Source organism: Erigeron canadensis, chromosome 1 (genome assembly GCF_010389155.1).
Source record: "Erigeron canadensis isolate Cc75 chromosome 1, C_canadensis_v1, whole genome shotgun sequence".
Lineage (NCBI taxonomy): Eukaryota > Viridiplantae > Streptophyta > Magnoliopsida > Asterales > Asteraceae > Erigeron > Erigeron canadensis.
In genome coordinates this window covers 36,637,007-36,654,320 of record NC_057761.1, presented here as the reverse complement: position 1 = coordinate 36,654,320, position 17,314 = coordinate 36,637,007, and the positions used below count along the sequence as shown (strand labels likewise).

The 17,314-nt window shown below is 32.7% G+C and overlaps 3 protein-coding genes across 3 annotated transcripts; 1 reads left to right on the top strand and 2 right to left on the bottom strand.

Moving 5' to 3' along the window:
- The first annotated feature begins 381 nt into the window (after nt 1-381).
- Nucleotides 382-3,687, top strand: LOC122601571 (delta(24)-sterol reductase-like). The gene is made up of 3 exons (XM_043774324.1): nt 382-502; nt 1,614-2,877; nt 3,058-3,687. Exons 2-3 carry the CDS (start codon nt 1,630-1,632, stop codon nt 3,508-3,510), a joined length of 1,701 nt encoding a protein of 566 aa, XP_043630259.1. The 5' UTR covers nt 382-502; nt 1,614-1,629; the 3' UTR covers nt 3,511-3,687.
- Nucleotides 3,688-4,680: 993 nt separating this feature from the next.
- Nucleotides 4,681-7,062, bottom strand: LOC122591357 (protein S-acyltransferase 11-like). The gene is made up of 4 exons (XM_043763625.1): nt 6,982-7,062; nt 6,398-6,623; nt 5,997-6,295; nt 4,681-5,163 (listed from the first exon to the last, which is right to left on the bottom strand). Exons 1-4 carry the CDS (start codon nt 7,060-7,062, stop codon nt 4,681-4,683), a joined length of 1,089 nt encoding a protein of 362 aa, XP_043619560.1.
- Nucleotides 7,063-8,191: 1,129 nt separating this feature from the next.
- Nucleotides 8,192-13,159, bottom strand: LOC122610726 (signal peptidase complex catalytic subunit SEC11A-like). The gene is made up of 8 exons (XM_043783693.1): nt 12,829-13,159; nt 12,087-12,199; nt 11,758-11,829; nt 10,271-10,306; nt 8,941-8,983; nt 8,589-8,676; nt 8,435-8,492; nt 8,192-8,349 (listed from the first exon to the last, which is right to left on the bottom strand). The coding sequence occupies exons 1-8, from the start codon at nt 12,905-12,907 to the stop codon at nt 8,305-8,307; spliced, it is 534 nt and encodes a 177-aa protein (XP_043639628.1). The 5' UTR covers nt 12,908-13,159; the 3' UTR covers nt 8,192-8,304.
- Nucleotides 13,160-17,314: the final 4,155 nt, after the last annotated feature.

Genomic DNA, 17,314 nt, shown 5'->3' with positions numbered 1-17,314 from the left:
GTGATTAATCCTTTTAATGAATATAGAATTTCACAAACATTGGTTGTCATGAGTCATGACCACGTTTAACTACCACATACTTCCCTTACCTAGTTAAGCAACAAACATAAAAAGAAATTGAAAAAAATAAATAAAGGGAAACGATTTCTAAACTATTAAATTTTGATGATATACTACTAAATATATTTTATAAAGTAAACATACTTAATTTTGATGGTGTATCATCCAAAACTTGGTATGAAAAATGTTTTCTTTTTTCATTTAAAGGCAAAAAAATCCATTTACATGTTGTATATTTTATATATTTAGTCACGTGAACACCGGCCCACCAACCACAATTTGGCTATAAAAATATAGCCCCCATCATCTTCTCCAAAGTCTCTCCTACTCCACTCACTGCTGCTGCCACTCAGCAGTGATATCTATCTATATCTATACTCTCTCTTAAAAGATTCGACCCGTTTCCTCTTCTTCCATTTCGGATCCATTCTTCAATTTTTGGGTAACAAATCTCATCTCTCATTTCTCTCCCTGTTATATATTTCTATACTGTAATTATTCACAGTTTTTGACCTGTTCAAATGCACACACAAAGGTGATTTTAGTGCCTGTAATGATCTGCTCATTTTTAAGGCTATGCAATTACATTATGGGTATTTTAATTTTTTTTTTTTTAAATAACTTTTTTAGATCTATTAATGCATGCACTTAAATGAAAACAAACTAATTTGATGTAATTTTTAGTCACTATTTCCATTTTTTTTTCTGTCAATTTGCAAGATACAAAAGTTACACTTTTTAAGAAAAGTTTTACATTTTTTTTAAGTTGGGGTTTAAGTGTATCTTTGTACAAGAAGAACCCTTGTAATAAAAAATGATATTAGTCTTGATTTTAATTTTTATTATCATGGTTTTAGTTTATTTAGAAGCTACAAAGTAGTAGATTTTTAAAATAAGTTGTAAATAATTAACTATGCGGTTAAGCCACGTACATATGAGTAACTTGAACAGAGTGCCGCTGAGCCCAAATTTGCCGTTTAAAAAAAAAAAGTTCGGAGTACCAAATTGTAAATATGTGTGGTTATTTGCTTTTTAAAGTAAATTAATAATTGGGCTACTTTTAGGTTTATTTTTTTGCTGGATGAAAGTTGAATTTGTGTGAGTAATTTGGTATAACATGGTTCACATGGGCTTTGAAATTTGAATGTGATGTGATAGTATAAGCTTCTTTAGAAATTTTAGATTGTGGTTATTATTGATGTGGGCCTGACAGAGATTGTTTTGAACTTTGTAAAATTGTGATATGAATGTTCATAAATGTGAATTTAATGTCATTTGTATTTACTATAACTGGATCTACACTGATCTCAAAACTGTTTGTTTGGCTATTTTTGGGGTGCATGTGTTGTAACTTGTGATCTTATGAACATCACTCACATGCTTCTTGAAATACTTGAAAACAAGTTATGTTTCCAAACGATAGTACTTTTTGGTCCATTTTTTTAAAATAGTTATATCAGTTTTGTTATGAATTAGATTAATGTCTTGTAATGTCTTTAGTGTATTTGTTCATGATTGATTTAATGAATACTGGGTTATTGTTTATGTAATAGATCATAGTCTTGAGTAATGGCGGATCTTGAGGCTCCATTAGTGCGCCCGAAAAGGAAGAAGGTGTGGGTGGACTATTTTGTCCAGTTTAGATGGATTCTTGTTATCTTTGTGGTACTTCCCATCTCTTTCACCCTCTACTTCCTTACGTATCTTGGTGACGTTAGATCTGCCTGGAAGTCCTATGAGAAACGCCAAAAGGAACATGAAGAAAACGTCAAGAAAGTTCAGAAACGTCTCAAGGAAAGGAACCCGTCAAAAGATGGTCTTGTTTGCACAGCCCGAAAGCCCTGGATTGCAGTTGGAATGAGAAATGTTGACTACAAACGGGCTAGGCATTTTGAAGTTGACCTTTCGGCTTTCCGTAACATTCTTGAAATAGATCAAGAAAGAATGATTGCTAAATGTGAGCCATTGGTCAATATGGGTCAAATCACACGAGCTACTTGCCCAATGAATCTTGCTCTAGCTGTTGTTGCTGAGCTTGATGATCTAACTGTTGGTGGGCTCATAAATGGCTATGGAATCGAGGGAAGCTCCCATTTGTATGGTCTTTTCTCTGATACCGTTGTGGCTTATGAGATCGTTCTAGCTGATGGCAGAGTGGTTCGAGCCACAAAGGACAACGAGTATTCCGACCTTTTTTATGCAATTCCATGGTCTCAAGGAACTCTTGGGTTACTGATGTCAGCTGAAATCAAACTTATTCCCATCAAGGAATACATGAAGCTAACATACAAACCCGTTAGAGGCAATGTAAGAGATCTTGCACAAGGGTACATTGACTCTTTCGCCCCTCGATTTGGGGACGATGACAATGAAAACACACCCGACTTTGTTGAAACAATGATTTACAATCCTCATGAGGGCGTTTGTATGACTGGAAAATACGCTTCCAAAGAAGAGGCTAAAATGAAAGGGAATACAATCAATAGTGTCGGTTGGTGGTTCAAGCCATGGTTTTACCAACATGCTGAAACAGCTTTGAAAAAAGGAGAGTTTGTGGAATACATACCGACTAGAGAGTATTACCATAGACACACTCGGTGCTTATACTGGGAAGGGAAACTTATCCTTCCTTTTGCTGATCAATTTTGGTTCAGATATCTATTTGGCTGGTTGATGCCCCCAAAGGTTTCTCTTCTTAAGGCCACTCAAGGTGAAGCCATCAGAAACTATTATCATGAGATGCATGTTATTCAAGATTTGCTTGTTCCCCTTTACAAGGTCCCTGATGCCCTGGAATGGGTCGATCGTGAAATGGAGGTACAACCCCTTTCAAATTTACTTCACATTTCTCTAGACATAAACACTATTTTTTACTTTCATCTTATTTCAGTTGGTTATCTGGCTTTGCTTAATTAATACCACAAAATCAAGTCTGACAGCTCCTTGGTACTATTAGGAGACAAGTTTTCTGATGCTTTTATTGTAATTTATATACAGATTTATCCCCTTTGGCTATGCCCACACAGACTCTACAAGCTCCCATGTAAGACAATGATATACCCTGAGCCAGGGTTTGAGCAAGAATGCAGGCCAGGTGATACAGAGTATGCACAAATGTACACAGATGTTGGAGTCTACTATACACCAGGACCCGTGTTCAGGGGTGAGGTATTTGATGGTGTTGAGGCGGTTCGTAAATTGGAAACTTGGTTGATTGAGAATCACGGATTTCAGCCACAATATGCTGTTTCAGAGCTTGATGAGAAGAAATTCTGGAGGATGTTTGATGCAGGGCTTTATGAGCAATGCAGGAACAAGTATGGGGCCGTTGGAACTTTTATGAGTGTGTACTACAAGTGTAAGAAAGGTAAAAAGACCGAGAAGGAGGTTCAAGAAGCCGAGAAAGCTGAAGTAGAGACAGCTTATGCTGAAGTTGACCAGGCAGAATAGATACCCAGATTTTGGTCTGAGATTTTTGGCGTTATACCGCTGTTGTTCAAGATTTTAGTTTGCTTGTAGTCATTGTCCTGTCTTTCTCTTTGTTTGCATTGTTTAGGTGTTGGTTTCATGTGGACCTTCACATAACTTGGTTTCTTTAGCATCAGAAATAGACTTGGGTTCATTTTATCTACTGTATTTGTTTTGGTAAAACATGGTATCTGCCCAGTTTCACTTACATTCGAATTGGTAAAGGATAGTAGTGTCTGCACCTTCAATAAGTGGCCTGGTTTTTGTTGATACAGGTCTTGACTTAGGCCGGTTAATGTTAATCTAGAACAAATCACAACTGCCAATTTAATTTTAATCTGATAGGGAACAAATCATCTTGGTGCTCGACAATGTTAGATCAATAATTTAAAGTAGAGAAAGTTGATCACCCTGTCCAGATATCATGTTCAATTCTAACCAGAGAAAGAAGGGGGCTAAAAAAAGGTTCGGAAACAATCATTGAATATCTCAATTAGGCTGCATACATCTAAGTCACCGACTCACTCTCACCAGGTAACTAATCTCATTTGTTTACTTATTTAATCTAGTACAAGAATGCTATATTGTTGCTTTTAGCAAGTCACATCAATTTCTAATAGCTAAATGCTTTGTTGAATTCCCATTATAAGACAGTAGAGTTCAATCTTGTTTGCGGATTTTATTGAAGAAGGGTAAGAATAAGATGCCACAAAAATATCAAAAGCATCAAACATGTAGGCCATGTATACCTTGATATATCCCTACACTCCTTTTCAATAATGAAGTCGAAGAGGAAATATATGGATCAATTATTCAATATCAATCAATTATTCTATGTTACACTTGGACTTTTTGACATCAATCTTTGAAGCTTTGAATCAAATCTTACATATTCCAAATTAATCACGAAATTTCTGGGCTTCAAGTTAATCACTTTCTGATTACTTTTTTTCATAGTTTATTAGCTACTAATTACACTTTAAATCTAAATATCAAAATTTTTGTTTGTGCCTATAATAACCATGTTAAAGCAAATAACTTATAAAGTTTCTTTGATCAGAGAAAAAAAATTCTTTTTTAAAACATAAAACGTGGCCTCATCACGCCCCTACACCCCTACTCGTATATATTGGTTATTGAGTACAAAAAGGTTCACTTCTTGTGAGTCTTTCTAGAATTCCAAAAACCTAGCAGATATCTAGTCGCAGAATAAGGACACCCAAAGAACCGAACGATATTTTGGCAGTCTTTTTTGCTATTCCGGTTCCCACGAGAACTCAGGGAGCTTAAATATGTCTTGCCTTGGTATATGTAAGACATTTGCTGCCACAAAAGCACACATAACCCGACTTCCACTGAAATGCTTGCGATAAATAGGTAAATGAGAACAAAACCTCTGATGGGTAAAGACTCTATGGATGTAAAGAATGAGAAAGCAATTTGCTTGAGAAATCCATAAACCAACGTGTAGTCAACGGGACTACTTAGAACCGAGATAGGAAAGTGTCGTAATGGTGGCCAGATGTGAAATGCTGTGAATGAAGATATGACTGAAACATAAAAGTTACTTATCACTGCTGAGATGAGAAAGAGGATGAAGACACGATGGTTCGCAGAACCAACACAATTCCCAATCTGCATATATAAAATTCAGACATTTAGTACACATACATACATACATACACATATCTGTATACAATGTACCAACAATAATGCATATACTTGAATAAACATGTGTATGTATCCACCTATCACATTTGGTGGGAAGTTCATCAGAAATCCAAGGTATTATGACAGATTTTGCAGAGGGGGGACAGTTCTGCAGATGTATAGCTTATGAATTTCACAAATTTCTTGTGATTTCTATTAGTCTTCACATTTATATATTCATTTTGAAACAACTTTTCTTTAAAATGATAGAATACTCTTACTAAAATTTTAGATGGAAAAACGGTAATCTGCACTACATATCATAGGCCACAGTTGATGCTTCTAAGTTCATGAGATATATTAACTTTATTCTATTCCCCTCGATATATTTTTGTTACTCTTGTCACCTATAATTCTTAGCCAAAAGTTAAAGTAATACAGAGAAAGCCCGATGGAGGCATGGTTCACACTTCATAACAAATATATTAGGGGTGGAAAGATGGGTGGGTCGTAAGGGGAATAATGGGTCCGGGTTGGTGGTCTGACATGAATTAAAAACATCTTTAGTCCAGTTTTTATAGGCTATTAATTCATTACTAATGATCACAAAAGCAATAATATTACAACATTAATCTATTAATTAAATAAAACAGTGTACAAGTTTGTCAGGCATCAAAAATAAGTTTTTTACAACTTTCAACCCGGTCGTCCCATTTGACTTGTTTGTGACTGAACAAGACTAAAATCAGCCTGCCACTGTGGTATGTGTCAATAAGACCACCTAAATACAATGAAAGTTGATGAAGGTGAATGCTTACAAAGGGGCAATGATGATCCATGTCCAACACACAGATGCCACACGAACGACAATGATGAGAATTAGATGATTTTGGCTTTTGGCAGTAGTTGCAAAAGGTGTAGCCTTCAAGACCACCTTTTCCCACAGCTGGATAGCTACCCCAGGGTATGAGCGGGGCTTCACCAGGAGAACGGAATGCAGAAAAGATGTATGTCAAAATTGTGGTTATTGAAAAGAAAATAGACATGGTCATATTGAATATGCCACAAAAATAACTTATGGAAAAGACAATAGGATAAATAGCCCATATACCACCACCTGCATACACAAATAGATATAAAAATTACTATTACTCAATTGACCTGTTGTAGATAATATATATAGCTCAAATTGGCTCATTGCAAAGGATGCGACTCTTACCTATAATGAAGATCATAAATAGTACGAGAACACAAACGAAACACCTGTCTCGCAGACGTCTCCACCAAAAGTACTTAACATAACTTTTAACTGCATTATGATTTGTAATGGCTCCACACCAGCCACATTTAAAAATGGGCGTATAGGGCGAAAGAATAAGGATCAAACCACAACCCCAACAGGTTACCTCATGCTCTTCTGTTATTGATGCTACATAATGATCTTCCTACATTAGTAAAAAAGAATCAGAAACTTTTAACTAACAATCGAAAACTGCATATTGAAAGATACAACTTCTAAGTGATTGAAAGAGATTTAGTAGCATCATTAACTTTGTTAAAGATAGAAACCTTTTAAAATAATGAAACAAAAATTCATGGATACATCATTCCGCAGCTTTCATCAATATTGGAAATCATGCAACTTTCATCAATATTGGAAATCATGCAATTTAAACAACTTATAACATTTTAAAAAGATAATTAAGATTTTCAAATTCCTATCATATAAACTTCATAAAAACTAAAAATAATTAACAGAGATTGATCTTATATGTCAGGATTAGAATCTTAAAGGGAATGTACCTGAGAGGCGGGTTCAGAAGACGGTGGTGGTGGTGGTGGCGGAGGAGGAGGAGCGATAGTGGAATCATCTGATGATTCCATTGGAAAATACATAAGAAAAAAAAGTTGGCAATCTTTTTAACGGTTATATGGGTTCAAATGATCAAGAACAATAAATGTTGATAAATTTTATAAAGAATTAAACCCAAATTCTGTTAAAATCTACGTTAGTTTTATATCTTCTGCATTCATAAACAAAATTCTTACAATTTTTTTCATAGGCAAAATACATGAAAATTATATATATGATAAATTATAGTAACATTTTTTTAAAGATAGTTACTTAAAATAACTTTATAATTTGATTAATTTCACATTTTGTTAAATAAACAAAAATGTCTTATTGTTTTCTTAAGATTCCTACATACATAAATTTTCAACTGATAACAGTAACACAAACTTTATATTATAACTTTTTAATATACACTAGTTAGTAGTAAATAGTAATTAACAATTTACTTCGAATGCGTTGTGTTGGTTTGTATACTGGGAACAAAAAAGGTTGCTTTTGGCTATAAGGGAAATTCTAGTTTTTTAGAATGGCGACTATGTGGGAGATTCTAAGACATTTTTTCGAATTTTAAACCCTCGGACAGAGGTATGACCGTCTATATATCACCTCCCGAAAATTTTCTTTTGACAGCACTGGATATTGTTGTTTCGAATTTTAGCCAGAAATATCTCGCCAATGGGCTAGCTTTGTTCAGAATAATCATCTAATCATCTCCTAAGGAGTTCGCCTTTGAAATCAATCAGTCATCGACGTTATAGTACAAATTGATGTCGAATGTTTTAAAGTGTGTACAGAGCATTACAATTTTCGTGGTTTCATTTTCAATCACGATATGTTGTCTACCTAAGTATGCTACTACTAAGACATCAGTTATTATAATGGGAATGCATTTTTTTTTTTCATACGACACGTTTAAGCCTTTACAAACGATGACATGTATCTAAATCGTTGATGATTGGTGGTTTTCCATTCTCTGAGCTCTTTCATGGTATTGCTGCTTCAATTAACATCACCTGTACATTTCTTGCATAATTCAGATGCATACATGATACATCGTTTGTATCAAGTCCACCCGAGCCACTTTAGTGGGCGTATGGGACGGGACTTGGAGATTTTCGCTATCCTGAGTCCTGACATCTTTCGCATACAGCATACAAAGAACAGAAACTAAGTTTATATTGAAGATATATCCGTTAACAAAATAAAAGACAACACGAAAACTGTTCTACACTGATTAAATAATCTTTCTATTATAGCTGCTTCTTCTACTCTTATGAAGTTATTACTCGCAATCCCAAAGCACCCATAAGAATATACTGCATACAACAAGCAAAACCAAATTATTATTCTGCAAAAAGAGATGGGAAAAAAGTGATTAAAAAAAAACAAAACAAAACAAACCTTGACGATGGGCTGTTCCGTCATAATAATTGTCACCCATCCAACGTAAGGCAAAAACCTGTGAAAAGTATCAGACGCATGAACTTCGTAAAACAGTAAATAAGATCGACTTATTTGGTGTTTAAATGAACAAATAGTTTAACGTTAGATTTACCAGACAGCTCTCCCCATAATATGATGTCGTTGCAACCACATCTGGCCATGAGCATATAAAGATCGATCATCTCCAAGATTGTGGTCACCTGGAAGAACACAATGGCAACCAGATATTAAAGAACTATTCTTGAAGTCTAATCATCTTTCTTGTATTTAAAAAGTCATGATCTTGAGGCGTTTCAGGTTGATTATTTAAGAACGCTAGTAGAAGTCTAGAACTTGCTCTTATTCCCGTATCAGTTCTTTATCTTAATTGACATATATTTTTGTTTAACGTATGAAAATTTAAAAAATAACTAACTGCCAATTCATAGCCACTTGAATCTACTTTAAGGATGTAATATCACTACCTTTTGTAAGAACATTAACTTCTCCATCTTCATGCTCATGAACCTACATGAAAAAATAATATCAGTAATTAGATATTACCCTCGCAAATATCAAGTGAAGATGGGTTTGTAACTTTGTAATTTAAGAAACAACAATGGAGTACCCATCATGAACCAAAGGGAATTCCTGACAACTGACTAGATTTTTTGAGAATAAAAATGGATGGTAAAACTTTGAAAGAGTCAGCGGGAAAATTTATTTGGTAATCAGAGAATTATTGTATGAGACCCTAGAAGAAAATAATTATACAATCGTAAGTTTATATGCTCAGGGACACAGATAGTAGGCTAGTGACTAATAGGTGTCATAAAGCACCTGGTATTATTGAGTTATTATATTGTTGGCTACTTAAGAATTTGCTTCACTCCTTTGTTCTCTTTACCGGCTAAATATTGTTTTACTTAAGCACTCAAGACTGCACGAAAAAGCATACCTTGTGTTTTTGCCAATGTGATAGTAATTATATACTGTATTGCACGGCAAGGTTGTAAATCTCAGATGGTTATAACACTTTTTATATTTGAAAAAATCAAATTCATAACTGAGAAACTATGTCTACAACAAGCTTTGAACCCACAACCAATTGATTGTGGGGGAAGGGGGGAACTACTGATACAGCTAGGCCAAATGCATGTTGGTTGTGGTACACATATACTACTTAAGTGGGGTTAAAATACAAATAAAAAGCAAAAAACAAAAATTCTTTTAAATTTAAAATTACAGGCGAATGTTCAAGACGAAGGTATAAAACCGAAGCAGAGTATCAGACAACTAAATTTGCCTACAGAAGGACCTAATTAACCTCATACAGCTAGCTCAGTAAAAACCGTTCTAACTTTTCAGCAACTTCAGACCTCAGGTATGGGAAGACAGGAACAATAAAATGTGGGGACTAAGCAATTGCATTGCAACGAATGTATTTGTCCCTATGTACAACAAACAACATTTCTAGGATAACAGTCGAGAGGACGATAAATCATGAGAAAGAAAAAACAGTAAGATGTCAGGAAACATATAACAATAAGTCAAGGTAAAAGTAAATCACGATAGGATGTCCCAAAATGAGATGCCCCCTTATAAGTAAGTTGACTGACATGTCACTTGAAACTTGAAAGAGCAATATAAAAAAAAGAAAATCTTACTTTGTCCAGTCTACAGGTAACTTGATGTAGCAAAAATCAGTAGTTGATAAAGACTAACTTTACTCAACTTTAACCCAACCCGTACTGCTTCATCCCAAAAATTTATCAGTTACTCAAAATAAGATATATATCTTCTAAATATACATACCTTAATCACTCGATGAACTATTGGAATCGCCCGCCCCTGCATACAAACAGCAAGAGCAGCACATGCATCAGGAATATTAAAATTGTCAAGTACTTAGAAAAAAGCATTTATTAAAAAGAATAGAAAAAAAAGGATAACCAATCAAAATTTACTGGGTGTAGATAGTATGCTATAGAGATGGGGCAAAGCAGGGTTAGTCAAAGGCGAGTCCATGGACTTTCCGGACCCAGCTGAAAAAACCCTGGCCCAATGAGAACCGGACCGGGTCCTAACAAGCTTGACCAGGCCTTATTTGATTCAAACTTCAATTCCAAGACTGGTCCAAATCCCAACCCGAAACCAGTAAAGCCAGACCCAGTCTTCAGCCTGGTATGGCCCAGTTTAAAGCCTAATCCAGAAAAAGTACTATTATATGCTATAATAATTTACCTTTAATGTCCAACTCATTCATTTCTGCATTTATTCATTTCAACTATAATTTATAAACCCATAGCCATAGTCCTCAGTAAAAAAAAATGGTGTTACAAATTACATTCATCCTATCATTGAATAACAAATAAATGGATTTCATCTTTAATGAATCCAACCTAAGGTCCAGATGTAATGAACCAAAAATCATATCATTTTCAACAGCTCATTTCTAGCGGCATGCATGGATGCTTAATGGCTAAATGCTTTCCTAATTTATCACTTATCAATGTTTTAACATAGATATACATTTATCATTGAGGATTAAAAGTACACCAATGACTGGCTCCAGATTCTTTTGTGTATCTCATTCAATCCTGTCCCAATAATCTCTTTCACTTTCTCAACACAGACCTACATATGTATATGGACAATGATGAAAAGGAAGAGTTTTTTTTACTGTACGGCCGGATTAATTCTCAGAAGGTAGGGTGAAATCTTATGTATATTCTAGTTACATTAACACGCTTCATGATAGACATTTAGACCACATTGAGTACCGTCTGTTCCTTCATGGTTCAAACTGGAATGGTGAATTATAACACCAAGTATAGTGTTGTCCCCAAATCATGTCCAATATGATTTAAACTATTTATGGGTTTAGTAAAACATTTGTGCAGTGTTACTGACTACTGCAAACTATAACCCAGTCACAACGAGGTTAGAGCAGTTTTTTTAAACGGTAAAGATTGTTGTTTCTTTTTGATAATATGATTGGATATTTATTATTATATATAGCATTGTGTGACTAACTTTCTGTTAGTTGTTTATCAAAAAATTCGTAGGCAAAAAAAGGACCGAACCGGCCTAGACACGAGCCAAGACTGGCCCGCCAGGCATTAAAAACCCGCGAAAAACTGCCAAAATGCCAGGCCTGACTGGCTAGGGTTTTTTAAAAAGGTCTTTTTTAAAGGAGTAGACCGGGCCAAAATACCATGCTATAGGTATATCGAATTTATTACATAATCAAGATACTACTGAATCAGCAATAGAAACAGAAAGATAAGGAAGCACCATACATCAACATTGAACACCACAATTTCTCCGGCTCGAATCGGATCCTTATCCATACGTAAAAAAAGTATATCACCCTGCAAGACATTCAAAAAGGATTATAGAACAAAAACCAAATCACAAAGCCTACAAGTTACTACTACTTCACAAGCATAAAAAGTGGATCCTTCCATCATACAGTACTACTGAATCTTTTCATGATATACATTCGGGAAGCAAACACTGATAACATCAGTAGACATCGAATTGCCAAATGAAGATAAACCTTTGAACCATAAAATAAAAAAAAAACTTCAAAATAAACGATAATACATATAGATAATCGCTCACTTACCCTTTTAAAACCAGGTTCCATACTTTCGGATAGCACAACAACAACGGGCGACTCGCTACCAGTAACACACATTAGCCCATTCCATATAATAAATGAAAATGTAACAATCATACCTGAAACAAGATATAAAAAGAAATAAAACAAAATAAATTCAGACCATCAATTTGATCTGAAAACAAAGAAATACAAAATCATTACACAAAACAAAAGGATTTTGCATTATTTTTCATGGGTCATAAAGATTAGATTAATTTTATATCCAAAGGGTAAAGCAGCATTGTTAGGATCGGCCGTAAACACCCTGACCTCTAGAGACAAGAGGTCATAAGTTCGATCCTCATCCTATGCAGAGGCCAGAGGTCCTTTTCTACAATTCTACCATTTAGGTAAAAGCTGGAAGCAGCCTCTCTACCTAAGTAGATGTAAGGTCGGTCTACATCTTAACCTCCCCAATACACCGGGCCCAAAACCGTGAGCAGTTCCTTTTTTTTTTCAAAAGGTAACTTTTTTGACAACTACAGTACAAGTTTAATATCAGGTTTGGATTTTTTTTAATAATAAATTTATTGAGTTATTATGAAACAAAACCTATACAAGATCAAAAAGTTACATCAGATTTGGCACAGTTCACACAAATAAAATCTGGGTTTGCAATAAAATAGTGAAATTAATAAACCCTTTATAGAGTAAATTGAAAGATTATATGATAAAAAAAAAATAAAAAAAAAGAAGATATTTGTACCAAGACTTATGGCTTGAGTGAATAATTGTCTGAGCTGAACTGACTTGATAGAATCGATTTGATCTCCAATCCGTCCCATCTTTTGAGCTTAAAAATTATTTGTATTTTTTAAGGTTTGATTAATCAGTGGATTGAAGATTTTGGAGTCAGTTTTCACGCAGTTTGTATGTAAAGTTTAGAGGTTGAATTCATGGTTAGATTATCGTTGTCTTGTATTGACATTAGGGGCGATGACCGAAGAGTGAAGAAGAAATTTGGGGGGAGATGATTTGAAGATTATTAGTAGCAGTAAAAAGTTGTTACGACTAATATTTGGTTATACGAGTATTTTGTTAAGAGAAAAGCGGGTGTTATGCACCTAATACTATAAAATAAGAAAAAATAGTAAAAGTTTTGCTTTATAGGAAACGACAAATCCTTTGATTATCTTTTTTTTGAGGTAATTTAGAATTTGTAATTTCATCCCACTTAAAAACTTTACGTAGCAACACAAAATAAACAGGCAAAACAAATTGTGTCATTAACTCTTTTTTAATGAAAATCAAGACATTTAAAAATTACATTAATGTATTTTAGTATCATGACGTTAATCGTATAACCTGTTAGACCCTACTAAGTTGCTTAACGAAGAAACACAAATATATTAAATACAAATGAAATATATATGTGTTGATTATTAAGACACGCATTCTCAATATCCTTTTTTTTTTCTTCAAATTAATCTTATTACGTTAACATTTATTATTCAAAATTTGATGTTTTAGAATGATCTTTAAGTGCAAACCCATTTCTTAGTCATCGGGTTGAGCGCACCTTTGGTATTCCAGCAGGGCGAGCTCTTTGATGGTGACTTTTTTGGGGGCGACGAAAGGTCATTTCGATCTAAAAAACAACCAGAAACTTGAGAAGGTCGCCTTTGGGAGTGTTCGTCGATATCCATCAAACAACATAAAATGGAAGGACCGAGACTAACTAAATCCAATCCATAAACCTGGAAACGAAACTCAATTTGATCCCTTTCGTCAAATAGCTAAAGTAGGCATGCGAACCAATGCATACATACTTAGCTACTTTATCACCCAATTTTTTGATATATTAAAAACACTTGTTTTAATAACTTATTGACCAATTATAATTCTCATTTTTTCAAGTTTTACACTTGTTTCAATATCAACAAATTGCTTATAAGCCCGTAATTCAATTTGTATCTCACAATTGTAGTTGTGTTCACTTTTTATTAGAACATGGTATATCATTATTATTTTTTTAAAATAAAAAATTATACAAATCATTAGAAATAAATAATATCATTTATAGTTGCATTCATTATTTGTTAAAATTGATTATTTTAGTACATCATTATTTTTCTCTTTGTAAAAAATTATAATTATACAAACTATTAAAAAGATAATCATATGAAAGGATGGTAACATAGATTTACATATATAATGAGACATATATGTAAACGGAGACTAGCATGGTGTCCGCGCAATGCGACGACGATGACGGCAATTCGGTTGTGATGGGCGGGCGACGGCGAATGATGGCGGTGACGACGGATAGTGTAGGCTACTGATGTAAATATAATTAATATAATGGTTAATATAATTATTTTAAAAGTTAAGGGATTAATGGTGTATTTATTTCATTTAGGGTGAGGATGTATAATATTTAGGGTGTGTTGTTTTCAACAAAGGTCTATTTTTTATAATATAAAGTATAGATATAGATAAATGATAAACACATTATAGAATTAGATACATATTTTTCCAGTGGGCTGTTAAAAGAAATAATATATACGCTAAAAATTTCAAGCTTTATAGTAGAAAAAAATGTAAACGTGTCATATATATATATATACACTAGTGTTTAGGCCCGTTTAATGGACGGGTAGTCTCAAAATATATTAATCAAAGCTAAAAAAATTAGAATTCAAATATATTAAATAGATATACCGAAACCAACCTGGAAATTTGCTAGCTGAATAGTCATTCCATCGGTCAAAATACTCCTAAAATTTTCCGCCTATTCACCATTGACCGAGAAATGTCTGATAGTGCCTTGCAAATAGGAAAAAAAACATGGAAATGACTGGTAAGTTCTCTTAGTGTGTTTCTATGTATTTAATCCAATTTTAAAAATAAACCACAAACAAATTAACCATAAGAATCGAATAAACATCTTTGCATACAGATCCGGGAAAATTATTCAGGATAAAAAGGAACCCAACAAAGGACATTCTAAACGTCGATCAAATGATTTTATCGGCTAATGCAAGAAAGATAGGAAAACTAATTCTTGATAAAAAAAAAAATCGAGCCAAAACCTTGCAAAGTCATATCCTATTGTGTTAAATCCTAAACATAACGTGGATTTTATTTAAAATTGATATCATGCTTTTCATAAGATCCGAAGTATATCTGTTATACAAAAACTAAAATGATGATTTGTTCCACCATGCTAAATAATCATATACTAAAACATTCAACATCATCTCAATATGTAGCATTTTCCCCTGATTGAATAACAACGGCTAAAAAATTACACCATTAATGAGCTAATTTCAAAATAGATTCAAAATAATCATAGTCGATATATTAAAATAATCATAATCTTACTTATAGCAAAATTCGACTTTTTATTTAAAAGCTTATAGAAAGATATAATTGTAAATCTTAAGTATACACAATTAATGAGCTACTTTCAAAATGATATCAAAATAATCAAAGTCAATATATTAAAGTAATCAGAAATCTACTCATAGCAAATTTAGATTTTATATCTAAAAGGTTATAGAAAGATATACTCGTAAATCCTAAGAGTTAATATAGGTTACAAATACAAAATTTAATATATAGTATTTAGATTAGTTAAGTCATATATCACAACTTAAACAATACGAAAGCTAAAGAAACGAAAGCTAAAGAAGAAACATACGAAAATTAAATCCATATAAATATTGATTCAGTTTACCCTTTTTTTCAACTTTAGTTAAATAAAAAATTTATAGTTTCTTATATTCTAAAAGTGTAAACTATATAATTTGAAAAATACATACCAATTCATCAACAAAAACCATCTCGGACGTTTTGATTTTCTTCCGGTTGTTGCACTCTGAAACAGTTCATACAAGCACAACACGGAGTCATAAATGATTGTTAACATGTGTTGGCTTAAGATTTTCAAGATGAACTAATGTGGTCATATTTTTTGTTGTTGTAGAAAAAGTCATAACGAACTTATAATAGACAACAAACTAAATTAAAAGAAATAATAATAACACTAACATAAGAATTGAATATTAAAAAACAATAATAATGATTAATTATGTGCAAAGTATATAAAAAGAAAAACCATTTTGTAGTTGATCTTAGTTGCTTCTTTTTTTGTTGTCATATGTGAGTTATATTTAGATTACCAATAAAACCGAAAAAGTGTAAATTAATTATTTTTAAATTGGGTGAAATTGTAAATTGGTGATGGAAAACCAAAAAGTGTAAATTAATTATTTTTAAGTGTAAATTGGTGATGGAAAACCAAAAAGTATTATTAATTATTTTTAAATTGGGTTAAAGTGTAAATTGGTGACGAAAAATCAAAAAGTGTAAGTTAGTTATTTTTAAATTGGGTTAAAGTGTAAATTGATGATGAAAACCAAAAAGTGTAAATTAATTGTTTTAGATTGGGCTTAAAGTGTAAATTGGTGATGGAAAACTAAAAAGTGTAAATTAATTTAGATTATTATTAAAAAAAAAATTAGAGGATTAATAAGGATGAAGGATTAGGATAAAGGAGAGGGATTAAGGGTGCCAAGTGTACCTCCAACCCCTTTTTTTAAATATATTATATATATATATATATTTTCGTGGTAATCTTTATAGTAAATATAAAGAATTGTGATGAAATCATCATTCTACAAAAATTGTTTATTTGACAACTTCAAATTTATTCTTTAACTTTTTAAATACCAGCCATATATAATGTCAATTTAGTTAAATCTATCATTCCATTTTTTAATTATTTGATATTTTTTTAAAAAATTTCATTTTTATTTTTGTTATATAACGTTATATTTTTTTTGAAAAAGTTACTTTTTCTTTTTAAAACTCTAACAACCTATATGTTTTTTTTTAATAACAAGTTATCCGTATGCTTATGACTTAACCTCAAAAGATTTTTAAAATAGTACTCGTATATATGTTATAATATAATGTAGATAAAAATCCAAATCTTAAATATGTTAAAATAATTAAATAAACTTTTAAAAAACCCACAATCATTAATTTTCGAGAAAATTACATTTTGGTACTTGAAGTTGTTAAAGTTTTCAATTATGGTCTATAAGTAAAAGAAAATTTCATTTTTGATACCCTCACGTGAGGGCGTTAACTAGAAAAACAAACAGCGTATGTGCTTGGTATCAAAATTAAAAAAAATTAAAAAAACATTTTCAGGTACCAAAAAATTTCATTATAGGCATGTGCTT

Bases quoted from the DNA above. Each gene is read 5' to 3' on its own strand.
- LOC122601571 (XM_043774324.1), top strand. From the start codon at position 1,630: ATGGCGGATCTTGAGGCTCCATTAGTGCGCCCGAAAAGGAAGAAGGTG. The intron at 2,878-3,057 runs GTACAACCCCTT...ATTTATATACAG, and splicing joins GGGTCGATCGTGAAATGGAG to ATTTATCCCCTTTGGCTATG.
- LOC122591357 (XM_043763625.1), bottom strand. From the start codon at position 7,062: ATGGAATCATCAGATGATTCCACTATCGCTCCTCCTCCTCCGCCACCA. The intron at 6,296-6,397 runs GTAAGAGTCGCA...TTGTGTATGCAG, and splicing joins ATTTATGATCTTCATTATAG to GTGGTGGTATATGGGCTATT. The intron at 5,164-5,996 runs GTAAGCATTCAC...TTATATATGCAG, and splicing joins TGGATCATCATTGCCCCTTT to ATTGGGAATTGTGTTGGTTC.
- LOC122610726 (XM_043783693.1), bottom strand. From the start codon at position 12,907: ATGGGACGGATTGGAGATCAAATCGATTCTATCAAGTCAGTTCAGCTC. The intron at 12,200-12,828 runs GTACAAATATCT...ATCTTGTTTCAG, and splicing joins CACTCAAGCCATAAGTCTTG to GTATGATTGTTACATTTTCA. The intron at 10,307-11,757 runs GTATGGTGCTTC...GTTTGTATGCAG, and splicing joins TTGTGGTGTTCAATGTTGAT to GGGCGGGCGATTCCAATAGT.